The following is an 11,956-nucleotide window of genomic DNA, read 5'->3' on the forward strand; positions in this document are numbered from 1 at the left end:
TTAAAGGAGTCGTCACTGCTTCCACAGCTCAATAGCTACAAAATTATTAGGTCAAACCCAATGTCTTATATATTGGTACGCATCCATATTAATACATATGTTATTACTCCCTTCGTGCCATTTCTACTTTTTCATTTTAGTCCGCTCTTAAATATTTGTCTATTTTTTATTCTAGGGCATTAAATTTTGTTAGATTTTTAAAATTGTCCATTATAAATTATTATAAATACATTTTAAAATTTAAAAAGAAGGATACAATAGAAAAAATATTTTAAAAGTTGAATTAAAATGTAATAATTGTATATCTCCTTAATAACTTAGATTTTTTTATAATGAACAAATAAATTGAGAGGAAGAGAGTATAAATTGAATCAACATTAATTAAGAATCTTTCTAATTAAAATTTTCTAAATATTTAAAAAATATAATTTTATTAAATGATTTAGATTTAATTATATAAACGGTTATTTTGAAAAGTTGGTTAAAAATTATTTTTTTTATTTTTTTTTGATATTTTTTGAAAAAATATGTAAAAAAATAAAAAAATATTATAATAAGAATAAGTAAAAAAATTAAAAAATGACCTTTTGGATTGTTTGAGATGTCTTAAATAAGTGTACTTTTTGATTTTTTATGAAATATGAGTTGAGTTTGCAATGATGTGGTAGAGAAGTGATGTAACTTAAATAGAATAGTAACTTTTTAACTTTTTTTTAAAGATGCCAAACCAAGCCTTACTATCTTCCAAAAAAGACCAAAATTGTAGGTGCAACAAATAATACTCTAAAATGTCTCGACGTCGGCAAACAGCAAAACACCACAATCAGCAATTGCCACATCATCATTGGCCATACTACTGGAGAAATTATTCAATATTCTTGGAATACCACGTGTCTATACTTCAAATCAATCACTAATTAGTTAGTTCCATATTATTCTTCCATTTTTAATATAAATCGTGAGTTCTTATGTCTCTCCATCAATTAAAATTTTAAAAAATATCAATAATCGCCCCTACTAGCTGGAGTTTCAACGAAAAAAATTATTAATTGATCCCGAGCACCCGTGACAATTTCTCAGACTAATCACAAGTAAAAATTATTAGTTGTTTTAATATTCATTAACATTTACCAATCACAACGTATGTGGAGGGTTACGTGTCATGGACCAACCAATAGCTTCTCTTCAACGACAGCACAGCACAGCTCTCTCTCTCTCTCTCTCTCTCCCTCCCTCTCCCTCTCTCTTTTTCCTTTTACTCTTTCTTCGGTTACCAACTCGACGCTGTACACGCCAAGTCGTCCCACCATCGCCTGCATCCATCCATCTCTCTCAAAACCCACAGCACAAATCTCCCACTCTCTCTCTCTCTAAAGATGGGCCATTCATGGAGCTCTAGAAGACGACACAACCGCCACAACCATCGTCACCACCATCAAATCCAATCTCTCCCTCAACCCCCTCCCCCTCCTCCTGTTACTTTCCCTCCTCCACCACCGCCGCCACCGCCGCCAAGCTATGCCTTCGCCGCCAACTCCCCTTATCCTATGCTCCCCGCTCCGTCCCCCCCTTCTCATCACCCCCATCACTCCAGCGCCTACAATTACGCCAGACCCATGATGGCTCAGTCCAGTTATCACCCCTCTTACATCAATCACACTAATGCCTGGCCAGGATTTCGGCCTCCTCCGCCGCCGCCGCCGTATGTGGATCATCAGAGCGCCAAGAAGATCAAGAACGATGTGAATATTCACAAGGATACTATTAGGATTGAAGTGGACGAGTTTAACCCTGAATACCACTTGGTTTCTTTCACTTTTGATGCTATGGTTGATGGCTGGTATTGTGTTCGTTCTCATCTATATAGCTTGATTGATTTTCTTCTTTTGCTATTATGAGAATTTGGTCTAATAATTTAGTTTCTGAATGTGTACTCTAGTGGGTTTTGTGGTTGTTTTGCTTGGAACAATTTTTGGAGAAGAATTTCGAGTTATAAAATTGATGTCCAATGTTTGAATTAGAATATAGAAAATTTATTGAAGTCAAGGGAAGAATGGAGTATTCTTTGTGACGTGAAGATCAAATCCAAATGAATAGAAATCATGTTGAGTAGGAATGTCATGTTGATGAATCCAAAAATCTACTGAGAGTCTGAAGCTATTGGGGAAACTCTCTCATGGTGAGGAAGATTCTAGTTTAGATAGGGATTTTGGTAAAAGCCCATAAACCTGGTTCAGGTTTGGTGTGATGGGTTCTCGTTGACCGGAGATTGGTGTGGTTGGAGCCTCTAGTTGTTTTTGTGGAAGCACAAAACGTCTACTCCAACTGCAGTGGGCAAGGATTTTGGTAAAATATACTCAGAACACTCCAATGATGGTGAGGATTAGTATAATATCCTAGGTGTTTAAGACTTGTCCGGGGAGAGGAAAAAAAAACAAAAAAAAACAAAAAAAAAAACAAAAAAATAAATTCTAGGTGTTTATGGTCTCCAGCTGAGCTCGCATTGTCATTTAGATTGGAGTATCAAGAGATTGATGGTCCTTGGGACCTAAGAAGCATGACCAGTTCTAGGAAAGGTGTCATGTCAGTGTCAAACTTGTATGGGACACTTCTTAACATGTTTTTGAATACACATCCAAATGTGTTATTAATTATTTTATTTTATTTTATTTTAAATCTTTTTAGAATTGAACACAATTTGGACATTTAGACACGTGTCCATCCACATATGAGATACGCACAATTTGAACAAAATAACTTAGGAGCCAATTATTAAAATCAGAACAATGTGGATCTCCTCATTCTTTACGCTAATTCTAAATCACCAAATTTTTAATTTTTTTTTTTAAATTTATAAATATAGTTTGTCAAATGGATATTTGAATTTTTTTGTTCACGTCTTTTCCAATACAAGAATGTTAAAAATGATTTCTTACTATTTTGATATAATGAAACATAAATGTATTTGTAATAGAAAAGTTGAAGAGATTAATATTATTTTCATGTGTATGTGTAAATATAGTTTTATCATGTCCTTTTTTTCTAATAGATTGTTTCAGCATATCCATATCATGTTGTATCTGTGTCCCATGTTCATATATGTACTTCTTAGTGCAGAACATATCAGTCAAACGGGCTAGATGATGCATGTTGACAAGTTTTATACCAAAAGGTTCTCATTTGTGGGATGGTGAGGTACTTTGTGATGTGAGTCTTCCAGTTGTAATTCAAATTAATTATGGAAGACAAATGGAGTTAGGAGAATAGAAAGGGATAAAGAGTCTTCCAGTTAGTGCCACGCTGGTGTTGAGAACAAGCCTGTGAATGCTCTTAGCTAGGTCAATGTCATCTTCCAATCCCAGACCCTGAGTGTCCATGTGGTAGGATTTGAGAGGATGAAGAGTATTCTACTTGTCCAGATTTTGGCCTTGTTTTTTAGGAGGTTTTGGTGGTGTTTGGGAACTTGGGTTTGGGATTTTTTTTTTACTTTTTCCACTAAAAGACAAACTTTTTGCAAAACCAAAAAAAACATATCCAAACAAAATATCACATCCAACCCCATAATCATTTCACTTTTTCTCTCACAAACATGACATCTAACCACAAAAAAACCCAACTATCTTACCAAACACCAAAATTTTTTTATCTAATAATATCCTACAACTAAAAAAACCTACATAAAAAAACCACTTCCCAAACACCCACTTTAGGTGGTCACCGGTATGAGTATGTTGATTTATCATTAAAGACAGTTATCTATTCAGGGGAACTAAGTTATGCATTCCCCATACACTTCAAGACCGGGGAGACAATCCTTCCAAGCCCCTTCCCTGTTACTTATTAAACATCCATCAAGGAGGAATTAATCACTAACTCTGCTTTGTTTCTCTCCCAAAACCTCCCGTTTTAGAGGTGAGCAAAAAGTGAGATGAGAGAGGTTTCATAGTCCTTCCAAGCTCCTTCCTTGCTACTTACTAAACATTCGACAAGGGAAATTAAACTTTTCTCTTCCTTTAAAAACTCATAAAAACTCAACTTCATTGAGGGGGCCACTGGTTTAGAGGGTTAAATTCGGCCTACTAACCTTGAGATTGTGGGTTCGGTGCGAGGGGCAGCCACTTTGTGCAAGTTATGCCAAAGGTTAGGTTTATATCTAATCTGTCCCTCACAGACCCCCATTTAATGGGGACTAAACACAGCATAGTTGTAACATGTTAGATTTCCCCCAACTCTAGTAGGATAGGGGGAGTAAGAAACATTGACCACTAATTATACCATGGAACTAATAAAGATCTCATATGATGGCCCAATAATAGACCTTGACCCATAATATGTCTCTTGGACTCAAACTGCAATTCTTATTGGAAAAAAGACTTGTACTACAACAACATATGTCTAGTAAATCCTGCAACATGTGTAGTTGGAAAAAAGATTCATACTAAACACTCTATACAATATGTGTCCGACGTGTGTAGTTGGACATTTACCAAACAAGCATGTCTAGTAATTCTACTTTACTGTATAATTATGTACTGAACTTTTATGTAATGCATGGAATGCTATATGTCACCCTGTAAACACTATTGTATGCTAGAAAATAAGTTAATAATATTTAAAAAATTTGAATATTTGGTTGTCCCTGTGTCCTTGGATATGAGAATTAGATGAATTATGCATTTAGACACATATAAGCACCCCAACACCCATACCCGAGTCTATGTAACATAGAGTTCATCTACAAATTACCTACGTATCCTTGACTGGGAGTGGTAATTTTTTACCTGACCCAAACTTTACATGTTAAATTCAACCTGACTCAATTATGATTATGACCCAACCCTCAGCTCTCCTATCCTTGACTGGTAATAGAAACCTAAAATGCAAATTGAACCCAAACTTGATTACATGAGGTCCTGGGCAGGTCTCAAGCAGATTTCTCGATTTTCTTTTAGTCTTCTTCATCATACTCTGCATAACTAGTATGCCCAAAGTGAATTTTTTAAACTCTAGAAAATAGTTGTAGTACTTATTATTGGTTACTAGAAGCAGTTTTTAGTGGTTTAATTTTAGAAATTCCTACTAGTTTGGGTAAGTCAGTGATATGATTGATTAACGAGTGTCTGCATTTTTTTTTAAACTAAAAAAAAATAAGAGACTTCTTAATATATATTTTTTTTCTTTTCTCTATTTGTGCGACTCCTGTTCACCTTTTCCTTATTTTCCCCCTTTGTTGCTTTCGTTTTTTTTCTTTTGTTTTGTTTGTTTAATTTGCTTTTCTTAGTTGTTGGCAAGTACACATCTGATACCTGGAGGCTATGATGCATTTGAACAACATAGAATTGTTTGTTTTTAATGCTATCAGTCATCATGAGGAGTTCCTGGATTGTTTCTTTTCTCTTTGTGCTTGGGAATTATATGTTTTTTTAATGGACATTTCCTTGTTAAGTAATTGTCTGTATGATTCTTTAGCTTGCGATTTAGAATTTGATGTTTTCCTTCTTCATTTTTTCAAAGAAAAACCTATGTATAGGGGGGAGTAAACAGTTTGTGTCCCGAGTCTCCAGACTCTGTTTTTCTTAACCTGTAATTGATTTGTCTTATTATCTTTTCAAAATCTATTGTTTTTATATGTATGATAATTTGTTGAAACAATAAATATATGGCATTGATTTGTTTTCTTTTTTTCCCTTGTCCCCCTTTAATTGCAGTATCACCATTTTTTACTTCAGCAAAGAAGGGGCCAACTGTACCTTCACTCCAGTATACCCAGAGATCCATATGCCTGTGAGTATTCCTTTTCAGAAAGGACTGAGGCAGAAATTTTGTCAGTCGTCGGGAACTGGCATTGACTTGGGCTTTTTTGACATAAATGACCTATCGAAGCCTTTACGAGGAGAAGATGTTTTCCCACTTGTTATATCAGCAGAATCAATTTTACCATCTCTGGCAAAGGACGCGCAGCTTGATGAGTCAACAGTGACTATAGCTCCAAATGCACAGATTACTCAAGCTGTCTTGGAGAAGAATGACGAGAGCCATTTTCATGTAAAAGTAATCAAGCAGATTCTGTGGGTTGATGCTGTTCGCTATGAGTTACGTGAGATTTATGGAATCAGCAGTTCAAATGACGTGGCCATCAATGACAATGATTCGGGAAAGGAATGTGTGATTTGCATGACTGACCCGAAGGATACTGCCATTTTGCCATGTAGACATATGGTGAGTCTCATTTTGACCCTATAGACCTATTTTTAAGGTTTTAAGATATAATTCTAGTTAATTACTCTAGGAAATGTTCTCAAAACCAGACTAGTCATATGTTTCGCCGTGCAGAAATATGGTGAGAGTCCGATTGGAAAGGGTGTTTCCTCAGAAGGTGGAGGAACTTCTTTGATCTTGGGGAGGAGCTGGGGTGGGGAGGAGGAGGAGAAAGGGCTGTTATGTGGTTAGTTTGGGGTGAACAGAATAGAAAGACTTTTAAAGGAGGGGAAGAGCAAGTTTTGGGGACTAAGACTAGATTACTATAACTTTTGTGTGGTTGATTTTCAGGGACGGTAAATCCATCCTTGAACCAATTTTTAGATCTGGTAGACACTTTGGAATAGGTTTTTGATACATAAGTAATATAAATTTCTTTTGTTTATGGCTTGCACTGGCTTTAATTTATGATAGCTTGCAACGACTCTCTCTCTCTCTCTCTCTCTCTCTCTCTCACATTATTGATTGAACTTTAATTTTGCCTTATCAGTGCATGTGCAGCGAGTGTGCCAAAGCATTGAGACTTCAATCCGATAAGTGTCCAATATGTCGCCAGCCTATTGAAGAACTCATAGAGATTAAGGTTGATGAAGGTAGTAATCTAAGACCCTTTTCTTAATGCTGCACTTCTTGTATAACCCGCCTTTCATCTTCTTTTCCCTGCGAATTTATAAATTTCCCACATGAATCTGATACTCTCTGTAAAATAACGAATTCACTGGCTTACATATTTTTCTCATATTTTTCCAGTACAATCATGACCTTGGGGTTTATCAGGACAAAAAGCACCTGTACAGAGGAAGAAATAAGAAGACATGCAGGTCGGTGCTATTTTTGTACAAATCTTTGAAGCACAATTTGAATTTGGGAGTGCAGACCATTGATTGTGGGAAAGGTTCTTTAGACCTGGAGTAACATTTGTTTTTATATTATTTACACACTAAAAAGTCAAATTTGATTTTATTCATTGGATTTTCTTTATATATGAAAATTTTGATGCATAATTTGATGCCAGTTCAAGTCACAAAAACCTCTCCATAAATACAGATAAGATTGCGTACGTCTTGCCCTATCCAAACCCCGCTTCAGTTGGAGCTTTGTGTACTTGGTCACCCAATTCTTTTCATTTGGTTTGATCATATATCTTGATGAAGAAAGAGAACATAGTTTTTTTTCCTTCTTTTTGCAACTAAAGTAGTTGAAAATGTTTATCTTGAAATTGCAGCATTGTTTGAGGAATTTGATCGCCAAACAGAGAAGCAATTCAGCTGATGGTCTGAAGTGACATTTGTCAAATATATGAATATATGATGAATACTTCCCCTCCCCCATCCTCTTTTTTAATTCATTTTGTTATTTTGATAAAAAAAAATATATGTCTTCTGTGAAAGTAGGGTATATGTGAAAACTATAACATGAAAACAAAAAGTTGGGAATATTGCCCTAGAACTAGTAGAGTGAGAATGTGAACTTGAGGAGGGGAGGGAATCATAGAATGAGTGAGTGAGTTTTACTTGTAATTGGGAACATAAATGGAATTGGTGACAATAAGAGAAAAGTGAAAAAAATTTAGGGTATGTTTGGTAACGTTTACGTTTTCAGTTTATATTTACAAAAATTTTATAAACTGGTTTTTGTTTAATTTTTGTTTATTTTTAAAAAAATATAAACTACAAACGCGTTTGGTAATAATTGACAAAATGTTTAAAAAAAATTTAAAATATAAAAAAGAGTGAGAAATGGCAAGTGGTTGCAAGTGGCGGCGAAAGACGGTGGTGGAAAGTGGTGACAGTGGGTGGTGGGTAGTTGGTGGTGGTAGGTGGTGGCGGGTCGATGGTGGTGGCGGTGGTGGTGGTGGGTGGGTGACGGTGACGGTGACAGGTGGTGGGTGGTAGCGAGTGGGTAGTGGTGGTAGTGGTGGCGAGTGGTGGGTGGCGGATGGCGAGTGGTGGTGGCGGGTGGTGATGGTGGGTGAGTGGGTGACGGTGGCGGGTGGTGGGTGGTAGCGAGTGGGTAGTGGTGGTGATGGTGGCGGGTGGCGGGTAGCGGGTGGTGGTGGCGAGTGGTGGTAGGTGGGTGGTGGGTGGTGATGGTGGGTCGGTGGGTGACAGTGACGGTGACGGTGCGCGGGTGGTGGGTGGTAGCGAGTGGGTGGTGGTGGTGGTGGTGGTGGTGGTGGTGGTGGCGGCGGGTGGTGGGTGGTGGTGGCCGGTGGGTGGCGGATGGCGGATGACAGATGGCGGGTAGTAGTGGGTGGTGGCGAGTAGGTGGCGGGTGGTGGTGGTAGTGGTGGTGGTGGGTAGGTAGGTGACGGTGGCGGGTAGGTGGGTGACGGTGGCTGGTGGTAGGTGGTAGCGAATGGGTGGTGGTGGATGGTGGGTGATGGGTGACAGATGGGTGATGGTAGTGGTGGTGGTGGTGGGCGGTGGGTGGGGGTGGCTGGTGGTGGCAGGTGGTGGATGGTGGTGGCAGGTGAGTGGCGAGTGGTGGTGGCAAGTAGGTGGCGGGGATGGTAGTGGCGGGTGGTCAGTGGTGGCGGGTGGATGGCAGGTGGGTGGTGGGTGGTGGTGGCAGGTGGGTGGTGTGGGGGGTGGGTGGTGGTGGCGGAAGACGGTGGTGGAAAATGGTAGCGGGTAGTGGCTAGTATTGGGTGGTAAAAAAAAAAAAAAAACTCAAAACTCAGAATGTAAACACATTTTTTGTGTTTTCATTTTTTGGCCCAATTTATAAACTGAGACCACTGATTTATAAATCAAAAATTTTATCAAACAAGTTTTTTTTTTAGTTTTTAAAATTTTTATAAATATAAACAGAAAACTGAAAACGTAAGTGTTATCAAACGACACCTTAGCTTTTTATGTCTGCCACTTTTTTTTTTTCCCTTTTCCTTTATCTTCATAAATCTCTATTGAAATTCATGATCCAAACACAGCCAAAAGGAAATATGGATCTTTGTTGTATTCTTTACAGTTGAGAGGTATTGTCTTTTAACCATCCTTGCCAGCTGATATTATTGCTTTGATAACCTTTCATAGTTATCTACATATCCCTGCTTCATAGTAAACTTTCTTGGGCAATGCAATTGTTCATGGACATATAAAAAAAAGGACTTAAATTGCTCGGACACCCGTACTTTACCTCCCTCAACTTTAAAACCATACATTTAGATTCGCGAAGCTATGAATTGGATCACTTTCACCCCTATTAGAAAGGAGACATTTGTATGGTGTCTAAATGTATGATTTTGAAGTCGAGCAGAGTAAATTGATATTTTAGTGTTTGTTGAGGGGGTGTCTGTATAATTAATATAAAAAAAGCTTGTACTAGCACTCAGAAAGCCATCAAGAAATCATCCATTTGGCAAGATGGCTATGTCGGATTTACCATATAACTTCTCCCAATGCTGTGTTTGTTATTGTCTTCCTCAATTGCAATTGAAAACCTCATGGGAATCCCTCTTCTTCCCAGTATAGCTCTAGACGGTCCACGATTGATTCAAAATGGAGTCTATCTGGTTTGCGATCTTTGAAAAGAGAGTAAATTTAGGTGCACATATAACTTTTATAGAATAAGATATATATTTTATCTCACATTTGCATTTTATTGTATGAAAATCTTCCGTGTTTATAGCAGAACCGTTTGAAAAATTTATTAGGTGAAAGGTGTTTTCCATTACCCAACCTAATGCATGAGAAACCTAAATGCTCAACAAGGAGATCATTCTAGTTTTTGTTATATCTCTTTTGGTTTTGTTTTTATTTTTATTTTTGTTTATCAAAATCTAAAAGGTTGTGCCTACAACAGAACCTTTGCAGGAAAGAAGCAATGGCAAGTACAGAGGGAATCATTTACTTGGATTGGGGTGATAAATAATAAGAACCTCCTATGCTATATGCTTATGCCACCCTCCACTGTTTATTAGGTGCTCCTTGGGATCATAACTTCACCATTGGAAAGCTACGTACACTTTCTTCTTCTGGAAACTGCAATGCATGTAAAATATTTATAATTAAATAAAAAAGCCAAGTTATTCTCAATATTTGATACTCCAATTTTTTTTTTCTAAAAAAAATTGGTCGAGGTTTGAACAGCAAACTTATATCCATTCAAATCCCACACTCCACACAGTGGTTCCCTTTGATACTGAAGGATACCAACCGTTTGAGTAAAATTTAACGATGATAACTGACTTACAAAATAAGAATACCCAACAAACTATGCAACCAAGCCTAGCCTCTCTTCAAAGTCGCACTTGCTTTGAAGTTTGATTTTATTCACACATTTGACAATATGTACGAATAAAACAAAATATTTTAATAAGCTGAAAATAGTATGGCTCATAAGTTTAAGTGAACTTAGGCTAAGTTTGGCATATCTCAAATAATTCATCTTTTTATCTTTTTTCTATCACATCACCTCTCTACTTTTCTGCACATCTTTTTGTAAAAAGACAAAAAATGCACTTATTTAGGTCATCTTAATATACTTTTTGAATATAAGATATATAACTTTAAACTAATAAAATAGTGTGTATTTAACATTTCCCTTATGTTAGAATAAATTCATATTTGTTTTTAGAGATAAAGAGTGAGGTGGGGTTCACAAAAAATTATATTTATTTTGAAAAATTGACATGAGATTAATAGTCTCATAGGTCTCGTTTAATGATCTGTAACGAGACTAAGTCTCACAATTCTAAACAACATTTGTAACGAGATTCGTGGTGAATTTCACAGATCCAAGCCACACTCTTTAGTTTAGATTTTGGGCTAGTGAGAAGCAAGTTCTATTCATATACTATTCGAATAAATTCATTTTGTAGTTTTAGCTTTTGTCGGGAGAAGTTATTCAGGGGTTTGAATGAAAGCATTGTTCTCAGGCTAATTTTCATAAATATTAATCTAACAACTAATAATTAATTGTCGCCAATCAAAAAAAAAAATGAAAGCATTGCTCCAACTTATTCATTTTAAGACAATTATTCCGTTGTCTCCTTAAAAAAAAAGAACAAAAGTAGATGTCCCACTATTTTAGCTACTCAAATTTAGCCCCAGGCATTACCTATATTTGCTCCAAAAACATTAATATATAAAAGGAAAGTTCTGTTGTATAATTCACATTATATGCAATCCTATCACAAAATACGGTGCGTTGCACACCCGATAATTTTTCAATATAATTTTGCAAGAAGGGGGTGAGCCTTTGTCAGGGCAATTACTCAGCTTTTGTTGGTCAACATTCACAGCACAACCTGCACCCTAACATGACCCTCCCAAGATTCTTACCCGATGTGTCCCTGAAAAAGTTGGGATTTTCTATTTAATATATTTTTAAATATTTTTGTCTCAATTTATTTATAATTATTGAATTCTATAATAATTATAAGATATAAAGATCTGGAAATATGATCAAATAATTATAAGCAAGTTAAGATAGCGAAGTTTTTGAGATAAAATGAGTGCCTGTTGTACTTGAAGCACAATAGAATTTGTTGTTTGCTAGTGTTTTGTGTGTTTAGGTTGAATATCTTATACTTTGGATCAGTATTATTTGTATCTAATATTATCTGTGTGCGTTTGTATACAGTGAGATTTTTATGGTTTGAAGAGATATAGTAATTCCGTTTTTAAGGAGAAAAAAATTTCATATCGTTTTATATCACATTTGAAATACTTTCTCAGGCGATAGTGATATACAA

At 36.5% G+C, this 11,956-nt stretch overlaps 1 protein-coding gene across 3 annotated transcripts; it reads left to right on the forward strand.

Annotated features, from left to right (window-relative positions):
• The first annotated feature begins 1,078 nt into the window (after positions 1-1,078).
• LOC114264239 (putative E3 ubiquitin-protein ligase LUL4) lies at positions 1,079-10,295 on the forward strand. 3 transcript variants are annotated; one of them, XR_003629897.2, is made up of 5 exons: positions 1,183-1,840; positions 5,709-6,219; positions 6,749-6,851; positions 7,009-7,079; positions 10,063-10,295. XR_003629897.2 is itself a non-coding variant. In XM_028204831.2 (4 exons), exons 1-4 carry the CDS (start codon positions 1,377-1,379, stop codon positions 7,017-7,019), a joined length of 1,089 nt encoding a protein of 362 aa, XP_028060632.2. In that variant the 5' UTR covers positions 1,079-1,376; the 3' UTR covers positions 7,020-7,288. The 3 variants fall into 3 exon arrangements, 1 of the variants encoding a protein (XP_028060632.2); XR_003629896.2 differs by lacking the exon at positions 10,063-10,295 and adding an exon at positions 7,484-7,831; XM_028204831.2 differs by lacking the exon at positions 10,063-10,295 and having other exon boundaries at positions 1,079-1,840; positions 7,009-7,288.
• Positions 10,296-11,956: the final 1,661 nt, after the last annotated feature.

The sequence above is a fragment of the Camellia sinensis genome, chromosome 5, assembly GCF_055761805.1.
Source record: "Camellia sinensis isolate YWXY chromosome 5, ASM5576180v1, whole genome shotgun sequence".
Taxonomy (NCBI): domain Eukaryota; kingdom Viridiplantae; phylum Streptophyta; class Magnoliopsida; order Ericales; family Theaceae; genus Camellia; species Camellia sinensis.

What these genes read in the sequence shown, in the direction of transcription:
- LOC114264239 (XM_028204831.2), top strand. Translation starts at nt 1,377, where the DNA reads ATGGGCCATTCATGGAGCTCTAGAAGACGACACAACCGCCACAACCAT. An exon ending in GATGCTATGGTTGATGGCTG is followed by an intron (nt 1,841 to 5,708) that starts GTATTGTGTTCG and finishes CTTTAATTGCAG; the next exon opens with TATCACCATTTTTTACTTCA. An exon ending in TTTTGCCATGTAGACATATG is followed by an intron (nt 6,220 to 6,748) that starts GTGAGTCTCATT and finishes TTGCCTTATCAG; the next exon opens with TGCATGTGCAGCGAGTGTGC.